The sequence below is a fragment of the Leucoraja erinacea genome, chromosome 33, assembly GCF_028641065.1.
Source record: "Leucoraja erinacea ecotype New England chromosome 33, Leri_hhj_1, whole genome shotgun sequence".
In the NCBI taxonomy this organism is placed as follows: Eukaryota; Metazoa; Chordata; class Chondrichthyes; order Rajiformes; family Rajidae; genus Leucoraja; species Leucoraja erinaceus.
The window spans coordinates 22,399,777-22,422,075 of record NC_073409.1 but is presented as its reverse complement, the minus strand read 5'-3'; the positions used below and the strand labels follow the sequence as shown (position 1 = coordinate 22,422,075).

The following is a 22,299-nucleotide window of genomic DNA, read 5'->3' as shown; positions in this document are numbered from 1 at the left end:
GAGGTTAGGATCGAACACGGATCTCCAGCATTGTGAGGCAGTGGCTCTGACTGCTGCACCACTGTGGGTGTAAGGTGAGTGTGAGCTTGGTGTGAGATGGGGCGAGGTGAGTGTGAGGTGGGATGAGATGGGGCGAGGGGGTGCAAGGTGAGTGTGAAGTGGGTGTGAGGTGGGTGTGAGGTGGGTGTGAGGTGGGTGTGGAGTGGAGTGGGGTGGGTGTGAGAATGGGTGAGGGGGTTTGAAGTAGGTGTGAGGTGGGTGTGAGATGGGGTGAGGTGAGTGTGAGGTGGGTGTGGGTTGGAGTGGGGTGAGTGTGAGGTGTGTGCGAGGTGGGTGTGAGGTGGGATGAGGTGGGTGTGAGGTGAGTGTGAGGTGGGTGTGGGTTGGAGTGGGGTGAGTGTGAGGTGTGTGCGAGGTGGGTGTGAGGTGGGATGAGGTGGGTATGAGGTGAGTGTGAGAATGGGTGTGAGAATGGGTGAGCGGGTTTGAAGTGGGTGTAAGGACCTTAACCTCATGCTGGAAGAATTGAGAAGAATAGCAAATGATTAACAGGGGGAATGGACAACTGAACAGTGAACATTATGGATGTACAAGGTGGTTGATTGGTTCAGTTATTTCGAGATTTTAAACCAACATGTAATCGTAGAACAAACACATCACATGCAGAACAACGCAAGAAAGAAAGGTTGTTAACATTAACTGAGAGCAGAGCCCTGATTAGGACTGCAGATCCAATTGAGAATAAAGCACAGTATAGACTGACAGGGCCGAGTGGCCTGTCATTAAGGTCATAAGATCAGAAATGATAGGAGTAGAATTAGGCCATTCTTAAGTCTACTCCACCAAACAATAATGGCAGATCTATCTTTCCCTCTCAACCCACTCTCCTGCCTTCTCCCCATAATCTCTGACACCCGTACTTATCAAGAATCTTTCTATCTCTGCCTTAGATATATCCACTGACTTCACCGTTATGTCCATGCTGTAAATTCCACGTGGCTGTGGATATCAATGTCCACCATTATTCAGTGGAATGAGCAAGTGTGATCAATTGTATTAAATCCACAGAGGGTGGGTTGGATAAAATAGGCTGCTGGTTAGAAACATAGAAACATAGAAATTAGGTGCAGGAGTAGGCCATTCGGCCCTTCGAGCCTGCACCGCCATTCAATATGATCATGGCTGATCATCCAACTCAGTATCCCGTACCTGCCTTTTCTCCATACCCCCTGATCCCCTTAGCCACAAGGGCCACATCTAACTTACCTAATTTACCTGAGGTTCATCAGTTCATAAGTTGTAGGAGCCCATAATGTCCACTCCGCCATTCAATCTTAGCTCCGCTATCTTTTCCTCTCAACCCCATTCTCCCACCTTCTCCCCATAACCCCTGACACCTGTGCTAATCAAGAATCTGTTTATCTCCGCATTAAAAATATCTATGACTTGGTCTCCACAGCTGTCTGTGGCAATGAATTCCACAGATTCACCACCCTCTGACTAAAGACGTTCCTTCTTTCTAAAGGTACGTCCTTTTATTCTGAGGCTGTGGCCTCTAGACTCTCCCACTAGTGGAAACATCCTCTCCACATCCACTCTATCCAGGCATTTCACTATCGGTAAGTTTTGATGAGGTAACTCCTCATCCTTCTAAACTCCAGCGAGTACAAGCCCAGTGCCGTCAAACCCTCATCATATATTAACCCACTCATTCCTGGGATCATTCTCATTACTCTATTCTGGACCATCTCCAACTCCAGCACATCCTACTTCAGATATGGGCCCCAAACTACTCACAATACTCCAAATGCAGTCTGACCCGCGCCTTATAGAGCCTCAGCATTAGCCCAGTCGTATGAATATTGATTTAACTAACTTCAAGTAATGCCGTATTCCCTCCCCCACCCAAGTCACAGCAGCTTCTCGTTTTCACCCAACAAACAGCTATATCCATGCTGTAAATTTCACGTGGCTGTAGATATCAACGTCCACCATTATTCAGTGGAAGTACAATGGTCTGTTTCCTTTATCATCATTACTTTTTTTACATATCATTTATTCATTGTTCTTTTTCTCTCTATTACATCATCTATATCTCTCGTTTCCCTTTCCTGTGACTTTGTCTGAAGAAGGGTCTTGACCCGAAATGTCACCCATTCCTTCTGTCCAGAGATGCTGCATGTCCCAATAGACATTAGATAATAGACAATAGACAATAGGTGCATGCGTATGCCATTCGGCCCTTCACACCAGCACCGCCATTCACTGTGATCATGGCTGATCATTCATAATCAGTGCCCCGTTCCTGCCTTCTCACCATATCCCTTGACTCCGCTATCTTTAAGAGCTCTATCTAACTCTCTCTTGAAAGCATCCAGAGAAGTGGCCTCCACTGCCTTCTGAGGCAGAGAATTCTACAGATTCAAAAACTCTCAGGGTGAAAAAATGTTTCCTCATCTCCGATATAAATGGCTTACCCCTTATTCTTAAACTGTGGCCCCTGGTTCTGCACTCCCCCAACATCAGGAACATGTTTCCTGACTCTAGCGTGTCCAATCCCTTAATAATCTTATATGTTTAAATAAGATCCCTTCGCATCCTTCTAAATTCCAGTGTATACAAACCCAGTCATTCCATTCTTTCAACATATGACAGTCCAGCCATCCCGGGAATTAACCTTGTAAACCTACGCTGCACTCCTTCAACAGCAAGAATGCCCTTCCTCAAATTTGGAGACCAAAACTGCACACAATACTCCAGGTGTGGTCTCACCAGGGCCCTGTACAACTGCAGAAGGACAACATGCCATTAGCTTTTTTCACTGCCTGCTGCACCTGTATGCTTACTTTCAGTGACTGATGTACAAAGACACCCAGATCTCGTTGTACTTCCCCTTTTCCCAACTTGACACAATTTAGATAATAATCTGCCTTCCCGTTCTTGCCACCAAAGTGGATAACCTCACCTTTATCCACATTAAACTGCATCTGCCATGCATCTGCCCACTTACCCAACGTGTCCAAGTCACCTTGCATCCTCATAGTATCCTCCTCACAGTTCACACTGCTACACATCAGCACATCATCTGCAAATTTGCCAATGTTACTTTTAATCCCTTCATCTAAATCATTAATGTATATTGTAAATAGCTGCGGTCCCAGCACCGAGCCTTGCGGTACCCTACTAGTCACTGCCTGCCATTCTGAAAGGGACCGTTAATCCCTACTCTTTATTTCCTGACTGCCAACCAATTTTCTATCCATGTCAATACCTGACCCCCAATACCATGTGTTCTAATTTTGCCCACTAATCTGCCATGTGGGACCTTATCAAAGGCTCTCTGAAAGTCCAGGTACACTACATCCACTGGCATTCCCTTGTCCATTTTCCCAGTTACATCCTCAAAAAATTCCAGAAGATTAGTCAAGCATGATTTCCCCTTCGTAAATCCATGCTGACTTTGACCGATCCTGTTACTGCTATTCAAATGTGCCGTTATTTCATATTTTATAATTGACTCCAGCATCTTCCCCACCACCGATGTCAGGCTAACTGGTCTATAATTCCTGGTTTTCTCTCTCACTCCTTTCTTAAAAAGTGGGATTACATTAGTTACCCTCCAATCCCCAGGAATTTATCCTGAATCTATAGAACATTGGAAAATGATCACCAATGCGTCCACGATTTCTAAACCCATTTCCTTATGTATCCTAGGATGCAGACCATCAGGCCCTGGGGATTTATCAGCCTTCAGTCCCACCAGTCTACCCAACACCATTTCCTAACTAATGTGAATTTCCTTCAGTTCCTCCATCACCCTATGTCCTCCAGCCAGGGCCGGATTTACCTATACTGTAAGCTAGACAAGCTTAAGCTTAGGGCCTTGAGGTCTAGGGGGGCCTCCGGCCAAGGCAGGACACCTACCGTTCAACTCTGGGCGGGCCCCCCTCTCTATCTCTCTCTCTCCATCTCCCCCCGCTATCCGTGTCCGGGCCGCCATGCTCCACTCGCTCCTCATCCGCCGGCACGGCAGGCTGCCTTTCACATGCGCACTGCTGCGGCCTGCACGTCCTCTCCCCCACACATGCGCACAACCACGGCCAGCACATCATCGGTCGCCCTGCGCATGCACACTGCAACGGCAACTGGTCGGCGCTGGGCACTTTCTCCCTCGCTTTGAATTGTGGGAGATTTGGCCACCATGGCTGTCCAGTCGCTGCCTCGCCGCCAGCGCTGAAAACCAACGCGGAGGGGGTCTCACAAGTGGAACAGCTTAGGGCCTCTCTTCATCTAAATCTGGCCCTGCCTCTGGCCACTAGTACATCTGGGAGATTGTGTCTTCCTTAGTGAAGGCAGATCCAAAATACCTGTTCAACTTGTCTGCCATTTCCTTGTTCCCCATAACAAATTCACCTGGTTCTGTCTTCAAGGGACCTACATTTTTTCTTAACTAATTTTTTCCTCTTCACATACCTAAAGAAGAGTTTACTATCCTCCTTTATATTCTTGGCTAGCTTACCATCATACCTCATGCATGTTTTCTCCCCTTATTGCCTTTTTAGTAATTTTCTGTTTAAAAGTTTCCCAATCCTCTGGCTTCCCATTATGTTATACATCTTCTATTTTATTTTTATACTGTCCCTGACTTCCCTTGTCAGCCACGGTCGCCCCTTACTCCCCTTGGAATCTTATTTCCTCTTTGGAATGAATTGATCCTGCACCTTCTGGATTATTCCCAGAAATACGTGCCGTTGTTATTCCACTGTCATCCCTGCTCGGGACCCTTTCCAGTCAACTTTGGCCAGCTCCTCCCTCATGGCTCCATAGTCCCCTTTGTTCAACTGTAATACTGACGCTTCCGATTTTCCCTTCTCCGTCTCAAATTGTAGTTTAAACTTATCATATTATGGTCACTACCTCCTAATGGCTCATTTACCTTGAGTTCCCTTATCAAATCCGGTTCATTACACAACACTAAATCCAGAATTGCCTTCTCCCTGCTGGGCTCCAGTACAAGCTGCTCTAAGAATCCATCACGGAGGCACTCCACAATCTCCCTTTCTTGGGGTCTAGCACCAACCTGATTTTCCCATTCTACCTGCATGTTGAAATCTCCCATAACAACCGTAGCATTACCTTTACTACATGCCAATTTTAACTCTTGTTTCAACTTGCACCCTATACCCAGGCTCCTGTTTGGGTGCTGTAGATAACTCCCATTAGGGTCTTTTTACCCTTACAATTCCTCAGTTCTATCCACACTGACTCTACATCTTCTGATTCTATGTCACCCCTCGCAAGGGAATGAATTTCATTCCTCACCAACAGAGCTACCCCACCTCCTCTGCCCACCTTTCTGTCTTTCAATAGGAGGCATACACCAGAATATTAACATAGAAACATAGAAACATATTCAATTCCCTCTTGCAGCCATGTCTCAGTAATTCCCATGACATCAAATTTGCCAATCTCTAACTGAACTTCAAGCTCATCCACTTTATTTCTTGTACTTTGCGCATTCATATACAACACTTGAACTCCCCCTCATCTACCCCTCTCACACGGATCACTATTGGCCCTGCCTTTACGCTCTTATCCCTACTCGAATTTTCCTTCCCATTAATTTTTGTAACTTTTCCTGTACTCACTTCCCTTTAACTCCATTTTTATACTCCCAATTTGTCAACCCCGCTGAGTTATTCTGGCTTTTTGTGTCTATCTTTGGTTTAAACCAGCATCTGCGTTGTCTGCGGAGGGCGCTCAGCATCGCCAAGGACTGCTTTCACCCCAACCATGGACTGTTTACCCTCCTACCATCCGGGAGGCGCTACAGGTCTCTCCGTTGCTGGACCAGCAGGTCCAGGAACAGCTTCTTCCCTGCGGCTGTCACACTACTCAACACTCGGTGACTGCCAATCACCACACCCCCCCCCCCCCCCCCCCCCCCCCCGGACACTCCCTCCCACAGGAAAAATACTATGACTAGCGTTTTTAGCATGTAAATAGATTTATTTATTGAAATCATATTCTATGTCGCTCTCCAGGAAAATGCTAACTGCATTTCGTTGTCTCTGTACTGTACACTGACAATGACAATTAAAGTTGAATCTGAATCTGAATCGGATTTCCTTCCTCCACACTCACCATTACAACCCTGCTTCTGTATTCTAGTCATCTCGAAATAAATAAGGTTATCATTAATAGAGTCATAGAGTAACATAGAGTTATATAGTGTAAAAGCAGGCTCTTCGGCCCAACGTGCCCACACTGACCAACATGCCCCTGCTACACTAGTCCCACTTGCCTGCGCTTGGTCAATATCCCTCCAAACATGTCCTGTCTATGTATCTGTCTAACTGTTTCTTAAATGTTGTGTTAGTCCCAGCCTCAACTACCTCCTCTGGCAGCATGTTCCATACACCCATTACCCTTTGTGTGAAAAAGTTACCCCTCAGATTCTTATGAAAACTTTTCCCCTTCACCTTGAACCTTTGTCCTCTGGTCCTCGATTCCCCAACTCTGGGCAAGAGATTCTGTGCATCAACCCGATCTAATGGCTGTGGAAAGGGTGTGGAAGAATGTCAGTAAAGCTAAACGTTGCTGAGCATATCTAAACATCCAGTAGTTAGTAAAAGACTAGATTGTCTGCCTTGCCCCTGACGCCTGCACTCTTTACATCAACTGCATGGGGACAAGAGGCAGCCACATACTGGGAAGGGGAAGTGATTTTGACGAGATATGTGTTCCTGAATTGTGATCAACATTAAGGCAATGTCCGGATTCAAACTGAGCCCTCCCTAATCTGCTCCAACATAACCCTCTCATGCAGCACAGTTCACTGGATTATTAACAGATTTATAATAAAATAGAATTAGGCGGCAGATATGTTTAAAAAAACACATTGTGTCACAACAGTGGACTCTTGTGCTCCGTAACCAGCTTCCTATCTGTAATGAGAGGTCATCTTTGTCCTCACTGTGGTAATGTTTTATCAGTTTAGTTTATTGTCACGTGTACTGAGGTACAGTGAAAAGCTGCTCAGTTCGTATTGGTGGAAATGTGTCAGCCTCGATAACAGTTCATTCCAAGATTCACAGTTTCTAGATCAGGAATGAACTCAGTTCTGTCAGAGAAAGACCAGCGTCTCAGGCAAAGACACCAGCTCTGAGGATTCTTCACCATCACCCTCTGGTGCTCATGCCTGTGTTCCTGGCTGTCACTCTCATAGACAGAGCCGAGAGAGGACAGAGAAAGGTTTCTATCAATATCGGCAGGAAAGCACGGCACAGAACGGGTGGTATGGTGGCACATTGGTAGAGTTGCTGCCTCCTAGCACCAGAGACCCAGGTTCAATCCCTACTGCGGATAGCGTCGAACGGAGTTTGTACGTTCTCCGCGTGACTTGCGCGGGTTTTCTCAAAGATCTTCTGTTTCCTTCCACACTCTAAAGATGTACAGGTTTGTAGGTTCATTGTTTTGATATAGTTGTAAATTGTCCCTAGTGTGTGCAGGATAATCTAAATGCGCGCGGATCGCTGGTCTGCGCGGATTCGGTGGGCGAATGGCCTACTTCCACGCTGTATCTCTAAACTAAACTAAATGTTGTGAAGATTCCCTGAAGTCTAAGTGGTCACCGACTATACAGTGCTGTCGGACCCTTAACAATAACCAAGGAAGCCACCCAGCATGAGCTCCGAAGATGAGGCTTTACATTGAAGATACACACAAAATGCTGGAGTAACTCAGTGGGTCAGACAGAATCTCCTCTCGGCCTGAAGAAGGGTCTCGACCCGAAACATCAACTAGTCCTTTTCACCAGAAAAGCTGCCTGTCCTGCTGAGTTACTCCTGCCTGTCCAGCTTTCTGTGTCTATCTTTGGTTTAAACCAGCATCAGCAGTTCCTTCTTTCACATGAGGCTTTCCATGCTTGGACAGCTGAGATGGTCTCTTTCTATAGTTCACGTGATTTCCCCCGAAGATAGACATTAGATGCTGGAGTGACTCAGCGGGTCAGGCAGCATCTCTTTCTGTCCTGGGATACCTCCATTGTTAGAGTGTGGCCTCAGGCAAACCAAAGGAACAACACCTCAGATTCCCCACCTCCCCCTGCTTTTACAGATGGTTGGAGAAAGGCCAGAGATGAAATGACTAAAGGTGGAGATAAGGATAGGATAGATCTATAAGGATATATCCCCCATCCCACATCTCCTCCGTGTCCCGTAGATCTGCTCTTGTTCCCCTCCCTTTAAATGGAGCAAGGATATAGTCCCCCAGGTCCTCACCTTTCACCCACTAGCCCCCGCATCCAACACATCATTCTCTAACATTTCCACCTCCTTCAACCTGCTCCATTGTGACCACCTGTCACATCTTCCCATTCTCATCGCAGAGACCGCTACCTCGGCAAATCCATTGTTCACTCATCCCTTCCAACCTAAACCGCCCCCTCCCCAGGTACTTTCCCCAGCACCCACAGGAGATGTAACACCTGTCCCTATACTCCTCCCTCAACTCCATCCAGGGGCCCCAGCAATCCTTCCAGGTGAGACCAAAGTTTACATGTGCCTTCTCTAAGCTCATCTTTTGAATCTGCAGTTGCCGATGTGGTCACCTTTATATCGGCGGGACTCAGCGTAGACTTGGCAACCGTTTTGTTGGACAGTTGCTCCCATCCCGCCAAGGTCGGCTGGATCTCCTGGTTGCTGAACACTATAACCCCTTCCCATTCCCACACTGATCTTTCTGTCCTGGGCCTCCTCCATGGCAGATCGATGCCACACACAAAACTGGAAGAACAGCATCTCATATTACATTTGGACAACTAACAACCTAACGGTATAAATGTTGAGTTCTCCAATTTTAGCTGATTTACCAAAACCCTCCCTTATCTATTTTCCCCCCTATCCTCCCTTTGCCCCACCAGGACTCCCTACCCTCTCCCCTTCCACCTACATAACTCACGTGGAATTAACAATTCACTATTCTTCCATCCTTATCTCCAGTCGCTTCATGTCTGGCCTTTGTCCATTCATATGCTTATCCAAAATCCCCCTCACCTGTATCCACCTATCACTTTGCAGGCTTTATCCTGCTCCTCCTCTCTTCCAGCTTTCTTTCTCCCCCCCGACAATCAGTCAGGAGAAGGATCCCAACACTAAATGTCACCCGTCCATGTTCTCCAGAGATACTGCCTGACCCAATGTTATTCCTGCATTTTGTGTTTAACTTTACCGATTATAATCCGGGTCTTGCAGTGTCAACTCTTTGCTGACTATTTATGCAGCATGGAGTCTCAATAGTAATGGCAGGATAAATTATTTGAAGAATCTGAATAGAAATCTGAGGGGTAACCTTTTCACACAAAGGGCGGTGGGTGTATGGAACAAGCTGCCAGAGGAGGTAGTTGTGGCTGGGATTATCCCATCGTTTAAGGAACAGTTAAGGGCCTGTCCCACTTTGCGATTTTTTCCAGCGACTGACTCCTGCAGTCGCCGAAAAACCGTCAAGTTGTACGACAATCTACGACAGGCTACGACACAGCTGACGTCAAACTGCGACAATCTGCATCAGCCGACGTCACAATTTCCAGGACCTCAACAGCGACAACATACGACACCATACGACATACAGCATACGACATACAGCATATGACATACAGCATACGACATCCTGTGACTGGATGTCGATTGAGAAATAAGGATTTCAAAATCGCTGGGAATTGGATCGGTGTTTGCTGAGTAGAATGTACCACCACAGCAACAAGTCTGTGTTTGCTGGCGAACAGGCTGCAGTGCCCAATAAATCATGCAGTAATTAAATTACAATTGCAAAGCGATCTGGGTCCCAGATAGCAACAAGCACCCACTAATTGACTTCACAGCAACATACAAGGGGCCCTGCCAAGAATTTGGTGCAATTGATTTGTTGAAATGAATACATTTTTCACACATCAGTGAAACCAATATTAAATACTTCAGTGATCACTTCAATAATGACCCGACATTTAATTTTGAGGCAAGCGCTTGTTAACTGGCACCTCAGGGGTGCAATTTACAGATGTGATTTTGGGGATTGAACAAGAGTAGTTAATATTTAACAGAAAATAATGCAGCCAGTTTATTCCCGTGCAGACCCTGGGAATGTCTTTAATCAGTAGCGGATGCTGGGCTTATCCTGAGACACCTATCCCAAGGGAGGCTGTGTACACCGACCTCAGTCATTCATCTCAAAAGGGAAAAGCCATGACTCAAATAAATGCAAATCAAAAACAATCCCACAGATGCAGGTTGGTGGGTGTATGGAACGAGCAGACGGAGGAGGTAGTTGAGACAAGGACTATTGCAACGTTTAAGAAACAATTAGACAGGTACATGGGTAGGACGGGTTTGGAGGGATATGGGCCAAGCACAGGCAGGTTGGGGTGGGACCAGTGTAGATGGGACATGTTGTCCGGTGTGGGCAAGTTGTGCTGAAGGGCCAGTTTCCATGTTGTATGACTCTATGACTATCTACGTTGGCAATCTGAAATAAACCCAGAAAATGCTAGATGCGGGATGCGGAAATGGGAAAAGAAAGAAAGTTAAAATATTCAGGTTTGAGATTCTTTGTAAGAAACTGAAATGGTGTTGCGGTGCGGAGTTGTCCGTTAAAGAACGACGCAGACACGAAGTTTGTCCAAAATACTGGTTCTTTATTCTACACTAACTCTCCTCACTCACCAGCCTTGTGCACGTGCGATTAACCCTTAAATACTGTCCAGGGGCACCGGTGACCAAACCGTGACCCCCTATCTCTCGTCACCGGGACACGTGAAGGTTATGCACAGTGCGTGGCACATCACCCAGTCCCGCCACAATGGACTTGGATGGTCTCAGACCTGAAATGGGTAACTCTGCTTCTTTTTCGGGAGATGCTGCCTGACCTGTGAGTGTTTCCTGCGTGTTCTGTTTTCATTGAAGCTGCAGGACAATGTTTAAGTTGTCCCGCCTGCAACTGGTCCAAAACGTCACAGCGAGACTCCTGACGGGCACCCGAAAAAGGGACCACATCACCCCGATTCTGGCCTCTCTCCACTGGCACCCTGTACGGTTCCGAATAAATTTCAAGATCCTTCTTAAAGTCTACAAAGCCCTTAATGGGCTTGCCCCCACCTACATCAAAAGTCTGCTTACACACCACACCACCTCCAGGTCCCTCAGATCGGCCGACTTGGGGTTACTGAACATCCCACAGTCTAGGCATAAGCTCAGGGGCGCCCGCACCTTTGCGGTTGCAGCTCCAAGACCGTAAAACAGCATCCCTCTTCCCATCGGAACTGCCCGCCCCCCCCCCCAACGACTGTTTTAAGTCGAGACTTAACACAGAAACATAGAAACATAGAAATTAAGTGCAGGAGTAGGCCATTCGGCCCTTCGAGCCTGCACCGCCATTCAATATGATCATGGCTGATCATCCAACTCAGTATCCCGTACCTGCCTTCTCTCCATACCCTCTGATCCCCTTAGCCACAAGGGCCACATCTAACTCCCTCTTAAATATAGCCAATGAACTGGCCTCGACTACCCTCTGTGGCAGAGAGTTCCAGAGATTCACCACTCTCTGTGTGAAAAAACTTGTACTTAATCTATGAACCAATGTTGTACAACGTTAGTACCTCCACCAATGTAAAGCACTTTGGTCGACAAGAGTTGTTTTTTAAATGTGCTATAGAAATAAAAGTGACTTGACTTGACTTGACAAAGTTTCCTCCCTTGCTGGTTTCCCCAAGTGACTTTGTCCAATGAATGTTAATAGGAACTTAGTTCATGCTCGTTGGACTACAGGAGTTTGAGTCCATGGATTGAGATTATTTCCGCGTGAAAATGCTCTACTGGGTAAATGATTAATTCAGCATCTTTAGTTCTTGATTACTACTGGTATCAGGGGTTATGTAGAGAAGGCAGGGGAATGGAGTTGAGAGGGAGATATAGATCAGCCATGGTTGAATGGTGGAGTAGGCTTGATGGGTTGAATGGCCTAATTCTGCTCCTGGGATTTATGAATTTACGAATACAGAGAGAGTGTGCCTAAAGAGTTTCACCATGAACATGATAGAGAAAGGCTAAAACAGCTGAGATAATCTACAGAAGAGTGCACCAGCATGCAGATGCCTCCAGTAAAACACTTACTTCAGAAACACTAAGCCTTAAGGCAACACACGTTGATGGGCATTACATTTCAGGATTAGATTATAAAACTCTCTGAAAATGTCTTCATCTTTTTATATGGTCTCCAAATCCAGTCACAGGTCATTCAGATGATGAATCCAAATATTAAGGGGAGGGTGGGGGAAAACTTAGACTTCAGACTTTAGAGATACAGCGTGGAAAACTGTCAATGGATATTTTTAAGATGGAGATTAATGGATTTTTGATTAGTACGGGTGTCAGGGGTTATGGGGAGAAGGCAGGGGAATGGGTTAGGAGGGAAAGATAGATCAGCCATGATTGAATGGCGTAGTAGACTTGATGGACCGAATGACCTAATTCTGCTCCTACAACTTATGAACATGAACAGGCACTTCGGCCCACCGAGTCCGTGCTGACCAGCGATCATCCTATACTAGCACTATCCTGCACACTAGGGACAATTTACCAAAGCCAATTTGCAGAAATCAATGTCCATTCAACAGTCAACAATGCAGCGTTTAAAAACAATCTGACCACATTGTGTTGGCCTAATTTCTCCAAATAGTGTTGAATTAATCCATTGGTTTATGGATTACGATGACCTCGGGAGAATGAAAGCCTACGATGCAAGAGGTAGACTTCTGTCGATGGATCTTTCCACAATTTAATTTGTTTTTTTAACCTATCACCACAATTCCCAGAGAACACAAATACTGAAGTAAGTCAGTGGATCACACGGGATCTCAGGGGGACATGGACTCCGGTCTTCTGCTCAAGTAACTCCTTTCCATTCATCTGTGTCATCGAGTCATAGAGTCATAGAGTGATACAGTGTGGAAACAGGCCATTCGGCCCAACTTGCCCACACTGGCCAACATGTCCCAGCTACACTAGTCCCACTTGCCTGCGCTTGGTCCATATCCCTTCAAACCTGTCCTATTCATGTACCTGTCTAACTGTTTCTTAAATGTTGTGTTAGTCCCAGCCTCAACTACCTCCTCTGGCACCTTGTTCCATACACCCACCACCTTTGTGTGAAAAAGTTACCTCTCAGATTCCTATTAAATCTTTTCCCCTTCACCTGGAACCTCTGGTCCTCGATTTCCCAACTCTGGGCAAGAGATTCAGTGCATCTACCCAATCTATTCCTTTCATAATGTTTACACCTCTATAAGAACACCCCTAATCCTCCTGCACTCCCAGGAATAGAGTCCCAGCCTACTCAACCTCTCCCTATAGCTCAGAATATCTAGTCTTTGCAAAATCCTCTTAAATCTTCTCCGAACCTTTCCACACTTGACAATATCTTTCTTATAACATGGTGAGGACAGGGAGAACTGGTGACTAAAATTAGAGCACATGGTATTGGGGGTAGGGTTTTGACATGGATAGAAAATTGGTTGGCAAACCGGAAGCAAAGAGTAGGAGTGAACGGGTCCTTTTCAGAATGGCAGGCTGTGGCGAGTGGAGTGCCGCAAGGCTCGGTGTTGGGGCCGCAACTATTTACCATATATATTAATGATTCGGAAGAGGGAATTAGGAGCAACACTAGCAAGTTTGAGGATGACGCAAAGCTGGAGGGCAGTTTGAACTGTGAAGTGGATGTTAGGAGGTTGCAGGGTGACCTCGGCAGGTTGAGTGAGTGGGCAGATGCGTGGCAGATGCAGTATAATATAGATCAATGTGAGGTTATCCACTTTGGTGGCAAAAACAAGGGGGCAGATTATTATCTCAATGGGGTTAGGTTAGGTAAGGAAGAGGTGCAGCGAGACCTGGGCGTCCTTGTACACCGGTCACTGAAAGTTGGCTTACAAGTACAGCAGGCAGTGATGAAAGCTAATGGAATGTTGGCCTTCATATAACCATATAACAATTACAGCACGGAGACAGGCCATCTCGGCCCTTCAAGTCCGTGCCGAACACATAATCTCCCCTAGTCCCATATACCTGCGCTCAGACCATAACCCTCCATTCCCTTCCCATCCATATAACTATCCAATTTATTTTTAAATGATAAAAACGAACCTGCCTCCACCACCTTCGCTGGAAGCTCATTCCACACAGCTACCACTCTCTGAGTAAAGAAGTTCCCCCTCATGTTGCCTCTAAACGTTTGTCCCTTAATTCTCAAATCATGTCCTCTTGTTTGAATCTTCCTTACTCTCAATGGGAAAGGCTTATCCATGTCAACTCTGTCTATCCCTCTCATCATTTTAAAGACCATCATTTTCTTAACAAGAGGATTTCAGTATAGGAGTAAGAGGTTCTTCTTCAGTTGTTTAGGGCTCTGGTGAGACCACATCTGGAGTATTGTGTACAGTTTTGGTCTCCTAATTTGAGGAAGGACATCCTTGTGATTGAGGCAGTGCAGCGTAGGTTCACGAGATTGATCCCTGGGATGGCAGGACTGTCATATGAGGAAAGATTGAAAAGATTAGGCTTAGATTAATCTTTAATTAGGCTTAGATTCGAGTTTAGAAGGATGAGGGTGTTCTTAGAGTTGTGAACCCAGAGAGTTATGAATTTATGGAATTCCCTGCCACAGAGGGCAGTGGAGACCAAGTCAGTAGATGGATTTAAGAGAAAGTTAGATAGAGCTCTAGGGGCTAGTGGAGTCAAGGGATATGGGGAGAAGGCAGGCACGGGTTATTGATAGGGGACGATCAGCCATGATCACAATGAAGGGCCGAATGGCCTCCTCCTGCACCTATTTTCTGTGTTTCTATGTTTCTATGTAACTATAACAGGGTTGAGCGACCTGTTGTGAACTAGCCTTGTTTCCCAGTGACCGGGAGACCATGCAGAGATGTACTTGATGGGGATGTAATCTGCTCCCTGAATAGGTATAACGAGGGCTTTTATAACAATGTAGTGTGTGCAACCTACTCTGTAATAAACTGTGCTAAATTAGAGGTTTAACCTGCAGTAAGGCAGGAGCAATAAAACTTTATATTTATATGTGTTTTTTTAAGGGAGGAAATATTACGAGGTACTTCAGAGAAGTGTAATTTAAATAAAATGCTTGATGTCAAACAAAAGATAAATTTAATAGAAAGAGTAGCTAAACAAGCGGGATAATAAAGATGGCCTCGACGGTGAAGGGTTTAGGGAGGGACTTCAAGAACACACAGGTATAGGAGCACAGTTAGGCCATTCATCCCATCGAGTCCGTTGCACTTAGTTTAGTTTAGAGATACAGAGATACTAGTCCCTGGCAGTCGCCTAAAGAGTCGCCTAAGTGGGACAGGCGACTCCTACACACACTAGGAGCAACTTTACATTCATACCAAGCCAATTAGCCAACAAACCTGTATGAGGGAAGTTAGTGTAGAAATAGCAGGGGCTATGACAGAAATATTTCAAATGTCATTAGAAACGGAAAAAGCTTTTCCCACTGAGAGTAGGGAAGATTCAAACAAGGGGACATGACATGAGAATTAAGGGTGAGGTTTAGGGGTAACATGAGGGGGAACTTCTTTACTCAGAGAGTGGTAGCTGTGTGGAATGAGCTTCCAGTGAAGGTGGTGGAGGCAGGTTCGTTTTTATCATTTAAAAATAAATTGGATAGTTATATGGATGGGAAGGGAATGGAGGGTTATGGTCTGAGCGCAGGTATATGGGACTAGGGGAGATTATGTGTTCGGCACGGACTAGAAGGGTCGAGATGGCCTGTTTCCGTGCTGTAATTGTTATATGGTTATATGGTTAAACGGGAATAGTGCCGGAGGATTCGCGTACTGCGCATGTTGTTCCATTGTTTAAAAAGGGTTCCAAGAGTAAACCTAGCAATTATAGACCTGTTAGTTTGACGTCAGTGGTGGGCAAATTAATGGAAAGGATACTTAAAGATAATATATATCAGCATCTGGATAAACAGGGTCTGATTAGGAACAGTCAACATGGATTTGTGCCTGGAAGGTCATGTTTGACTAATCTTCTTGAATTTTTTGAAGAGGTTACTCGGGAAATTGCTGAGGGTAAAGCAGTGGATGTTGTATATATGGACTTCAGTAAGGCCTTTGACAAGGTTCCTCATGGAAGGTTGGTTAAGAAGGTTCAATTGTTGGGTATTAATGGTGGAGTAGCAAGATGGATTCAACAGTGGCTGAATGGGAGATGCCAGAGAGTAATGGTGGATGGTTGTTTGTCAGGTTGGAGGCCAGTGATTAGTGGGGTGCCACAGGGATCTGTGTTGGGTCCACTGTTGTTTGTCATTTACATCAATGATCTGGATGATGGTGTGGTAAATTGGATTAGTAACTATGCAGATGATGGTGGTGTTGTGGATAATAAAGTAGATTTTCAAAGTCTACAGAGAGATTTATGCCAGTTGGAAGAGGGGGCTGAAAGATGGCAGATGGAGTTTAATGCTGATAAGTGTGAGGTGCTACACCTTGGCAGGACAAATCAAAATAGGACGTACATGGTAAATGGTAGGGACTTGAGGAATGCTGTTGCACAGAGGGATCTCGGAATAACCATGCACAGTTCCCTGAAGGTGGAATCTCATGTAGATAAGGTGGTAAAGAAAGCTTTTGATGTGCTGGCCTTTATAAATCAGAGTACTGAGTATGGAAGTTGGGATGTAATGTTAAAATTGTACAAGGCATTGGTGAGGCCAATTCTGGAGTATGGTGTACAATTTTGGTCGCCTAATTATAGGAAGGATGTCAACAAAATAGAGTACAGACGAGATTTACTAGAATGTTGCCTGGGTTTCAGCAACTGAGTTACAGAGAAAGGTTGAACAAGTTAGGTCTTTATTCTTTGGAGCGCAGAAGGTTAAGGGGGGATTTGATAGAGGTCTTTAAAATGATGCGAGGGTTAGACAGAGTTGACGTGGATAAGCTTTTCCCACTGAGAGTAGTGAAGATTCAAACAAGAGGACATGACTTGAGAATTAAGGGACAGAAGTTTAGGGGTAACATGAGGGGGAACTTCTTTACTTAGAGAGTGGTGGCTGTGTGGAATGAGCTTCCAGTGAAGGTGGTGGAGGCAGGTTCGTTTTTATCATTTAAAAATAAATTGGATAGTTATATGGACGGGAAAGGAATGGAGGGTTATGGTCTGAGTGCAGGTAGATGGGACTAGGGGAGAATACGTGTTCGGCACGGACTAGAAGGGCCGAGATGGCCTGTTTCCGTGCTGTAATTGTTATATGGTTATATGGTCTTTGGAGTGTGGGGGGAAACCGAAGATCTTGGAGAAAACCCGCGCAGGTCACAGGGAGAACCTACAAACTCCGTACAGGCAGCACCCATAGTCTGGATCAAACCCAGATCTGGCGCTGTAAGGCAGCAGCTGCACCGATACGTCACTGTGCCGCCCTATTCAATCACGGCTGATCTATTTTTCCCTCTCAACCCCATTCCTCGTACCCCCAACCTCATACTGGAGATGTGTAAGAGGTTAGACACAAACAAGTGGGGCGTTTAAAAGGTTTTGCGGGAAATGCAAACTGGAACGGGAATCAAGGACAAAGCAGGGCAAGTTAATGGTTTATACCCATGTTGACGCTGACTGTAGGGATCTGGTACTGATGTGAGTTAACAAGGTCAAGCATAATGCATGAGTGAATGTGGGGGCAGCAGCAGGTTCCAAGGCCAAACGTTGAAACTCGATTGTTGGCGAAGATAAGGGATGGGCAACCACCAAAGGAAGATTGATTGTAGGAAGGAACTGCGGATGCTGGTTCACACCAAAGATAGACACAAAATGCTGGAGTAACTCAGAGGGTCAGGCAGCATCTCTGGAGGGAAGGAGTAGGTGACATTTTGGGTCGAGATTTCAGTCTGAAGAAGGGTCTTGACCCGAAACGTCACCTATTCCTTTTCCCCAGAGATGCTACCTGAACCGCTGAGTTACTCCAATACTCCGTGTCTATCTGAAGAACATTGATATTGACATCTGATGATGACCAGCACATCAATTGTGGTTTCGTCAATGTAGAAGTGAGGATACATGGCGAGGGCCTCAGCTCGTGGGAGACGAGGAAGCTGAGGCTGCAAATAATCTGTCCCAGCCAGAGCTGTTGGTGTGAAGGTGATTAACTTAAGCAAACTGCTTCACTCGACACTGAATGCCTGTGAATGTGTGGACAAGACTTGGAGAGGTAGAGATGGATGTCATCGGCATAGGCAGACAAATGGATCCAATGATTTGCGATGTCATAAAGATGCGGTGTGCAAATATCAGAGGACGGGCTGAAGGATTAATCACGGTGAAATTACAAAGGATACGGTGCAGGGAAGCTATTGTTCCAGATAATGTATCAGTGGACAGTTGGATCTTGAACCTAACGATAGGTGCCTGACACTGGAGGCATGACGGTATTCAGAGTGGAGAGGCAAGACACACATTGGCTACAAATGCAGGGTTTTAGAACATAGATCAGTACAGCACAGGAACGGGCCCTTCGGCCCACAATGTTTGTGCTGAACACTGATCTTATTTGCCTGTACATGATTCATATCCCTCTAACCCCATGTGCCTATCTAAAAGCATCCTAAACACCCCCAGTGCATCTGCCTCCACCACCACCACCACCACATAGGGCAATATGTTCTAGGTCCCCACTACTCTCCAATAAAAAAACTTGTCCGCACATCTCCGTTAAACATTACCCCTCTCACGTTATAGCCATGCCCTCTCCTGTTTGGCATTTCCACCCTGGGAAAAAGGTTCTGTCTAACCTATCCATGTCTCCTATAATTTAATATACTTCCATCAAATCTCCCCTCAACCTCCAATGTTCCACAGAAAAAACCCAAATCTATGCAACCTCTCCCTGTAGCTGAAACCCTCTAATGTCGGCAGCATTCTGGTAAACCTTCTCTGCACCCTCTCTAAAGCCGTCACATCTTTCCTGTAATGGGACCAGAACTACCCACTGAGGTCCCGTGCCAGCAACTTTACTCTCCCCGAATAACATGTGGTCAGTGACTCGCTTGCCTTGTGATGCTCAGAGATCAGTGAGGCACTTGGACTGCAGTGTTCCATAGTCAGTAGGCATCTACTCAGTCACGATCTGTGGTCAGTGAGATATCTCCAATGTGACAACTAGAGGCCAGGGAATCACCTAACTGGTAACATACTGTGCTGAGCAAGTTCCCTACCCTGTCACATTGTATGGGTAGTCAGACACCTTCTTCGTAATGACTTGTGGCCTGTGACACACTAAACATATAATGTCCTGCGGTCAGTGAGGTACCTGTCGTGGTCAATGGGGGAGTAATCCCATGATGTCCTCTGGTCAATGAGGTAGCTATCCTGCAATGTGCTCTGGCCAACAAAATACCTACAATGAGGTAGACTCATCCCATAATTTGTACGAAGGAACTGCAGATGCAGGTTTAAACCAAAGATAGACACAAAAAGCTGGAGTAACTCAGCAGGTCAAGCAACATCTCTGGAGATAAGGAATAGGTGATGTTTGGGGTTGAGAACCTTCTTCGGACTTAATCCTGTAATGTAGGGTGGTCAATGAGGTACCTGCCCTGTAACGTCCTGTGTTCAGTGAAGTACCTCTCCTGCTGAACACCTTCGCTCAGTCCACCTGAACCTACCTGATCTCCCGGTTGCTAAACACTTTAATTCTCATTCCCATTCCCACACTGACCTTTCTGTCCTAGGTCTCCCCCATTGTCAGATTGAGGCTAAACGCAAATTAGAGGAACAGCATCTCATGTTTCACTTGGGCAGTTTACAGCCCAGTGGTATGAATATTGATTTCTCCCACTTCAGTTAGCCCCGGCATTTCCTCTCTCTCTGTCCCTCCCCCACCCAAGTCGCACCAGCTTCTCATTTTCACCCAACAAACAGCTAACAATGGCCTGTTTCCTTTATCATCTTTACTTTTTTGCATATCTTTCATTCATTGTTCTTTATCTCTCTACATCATCGTCTTTATCTCTTGTTTCAGTTTTCCATGACTAGTCTGAAGAAAGGTCTCGACCCGAAACGTCACCCATTCCTTCTCTTGAGAGATGCTGCCTGTCCTGCTGAGTTACTCCAGCTTTTTGTGTCTATTCTTCTGTAATGTCCTGTGTTGAGTGTGGTACCTACCCTGTAATAGTCGGTACTGTAGACATCTCTTGACATTCCAAAGTCTCCGATCTTGACCTGCACGGTCCCTCCGACCAGGCAGTTGCGAGTGGCCAGGTCCCTGTGTACAAAGTGTTGTGAGCCCAGGTACACCATGCCCGAGGCGATCTGCGTGGCGATGTTCAACATCTGGGCAATGGTCATCTCCCCCTTCATCCGTGGCTGTCCGTCCACCAGAATCATGGCGTCCGGACCGCGGGCCCTGTGGAAGCAGCGCACAGTCAGAAGCTGGACTCACTGGTCACAGACATACACATCAGCAGCCCACACAGGGTGGCACAGAATGTACAGAGTGTGTTCCGAATGCCCTCAAATACACCAGCTCATCCCTGTATTAATACCTTCCAGCAGCTAAATATGTATCGTCGCTTATTTATAGTTTGCTGAGCTGTGAATATTGATGGACTGTTTTCTCTCTATTTGTTCCTGGGGTGTTAATGCTGGCATTAAATAACACTGAAACGAGGCAATTAAAGTCAGATTGGTAGGTGTGCAGTGACGTGCTAACTACATAGGTAAGGTTACAGGTGACTTTCCCCGGGGGGGTGAGGGGGTAGAGTAAACTATGTTTCAGGACAACTTCAGGAGCGTGGCACAGTGGTGCAGCGGGGAGAGCCGCTGCCTCAATGCAACAGAGACCCAGGTTCGACCTTGGACTCCGGTGCTGTCTGTGTGGAGTTTGCACATTCTCCCTGTGACTGTGTGAGTGGGGTCAAGGAAAGAGCATTCACGTTGCGGCCCTGTTTCCATCAATATTTCCACCAGCATGCAAGACAGACACCATGGTGCAGATGGCGAGAATTGTGTTCAGCTCTGGCTGCACAACCTCTAATCTTGTTCAAGAAGGAACTGCAGATGCTGGAGAATCGAAGGTAGACAAAATTGCTGGAGAAACTCAGCGGGTGCGGCAGTATCTATGGAGCGAAGGAAATAGGCAACGTTTCGGGACTCACCCGCTGAGTTTCTCCAGCAATTTTGTCTACCTTTGTGCACCTCACTGTGATTCTCTGACAATGAATTGGAATTCCCCTGCTGGGAATTGGACTCACGGTTCAGGATCAGAAGCCCAGAACTCCGGTTACTGGTCCATCATCTTAACCTCTGCACATCTGTGCCCTATCCTTCCCTTCACCTCTCCTCTCCCCTCACCTCAACAATCCTCTCATCCCGTCACATCACCACCCCCTGCATTTCACTGCAAGAGATTTCTTCGTTGTCCTTAGGGTGGGAACTGGTACAGCCGCTGCCTCACAGCTCCAGAGTCACGGGTTCGATCCTGACATTGGGTGATGTCATTGTGGAGTTCTCCCTGTGACCACATGGGTTTCATTCCACACCCCGGAGACGTGTGGGTTTGTGGGTTAGTTGGCCTCTGTAAATTGCCTCTGGTGTGTTGGGGGTGGATGAGAAAGTGGGATAACATCAAACCAGTGTGTACGGGCAATCGATGGCAAGCATGACTCAGTGGGTAAAGGGCCTGTCTGCATGCTGTTTCTCTAAACTCTGTAACTCTTGGTCTGGTTCAATGAGAAAGTATAATCACAAGGTAAAACACTGCAATTGTCCTGCTCTGTGTATATATACCATACCTGGGGCTACTAGTGCTGTTCCCCGTGCAACAGCTCAGTGAAGCTGCCTGCCTGTTTGTTAACTTGCGTTGTAATGTGAGATTGATGACTGGAATAAAAGGGTACGTGATCAACAGTACAAATGCCACCACAATCCCAGCCCCTGGTCTGTGGTGAATGCACACAAAGAGAGTCCGCACTAGTGTTAGCATTTTGTTTCCACTTTCAGGGGTTTGAACACGGTGAGCAGAAACACTGCCTGCGGGAATGGGACGTCAATGTGAAGTTGCAGGCACGGAGCATGAGAGTTCACGCTGAGATGGGGCTGAACTATCGGCAAGCACAGGCGGAGCCGTTCCAAACGCTCTCCCATTCCCAGGGAAAGATCATCTCATCCACTGTGTGAGAACTTGGAATCTAAATGCTTCACGGGAGTAAACCGTCAAAATGACTGCCCAGAG

The 22,299-nt window shown here is 46.3% G+C and overlaps 1 protein-coding gene across 1 annotated transcript in view; it reads right to left on the bottom strand.

Moving 5' to 3' along the window:
* Window positions 1-22,299, bottom strand: part of LOC129712812 (NT-3 growth factor receptor-like) — a 1,009,855-nt gene that overhangs the window by 17,697 nt on the left and 969,859 nt on the right. Inside the window, exon 15 of the mRNA XM_055661549.1 lies at window positions 20,232-20,472. Within this exon, the coding sequence (XP_055517524.1) occupies window positions 20,232-20,472 (241 nt within the window). The remainder of the gene's footprint in view (window positions 1-20,231; window positions 20,473-22,299) is intronic.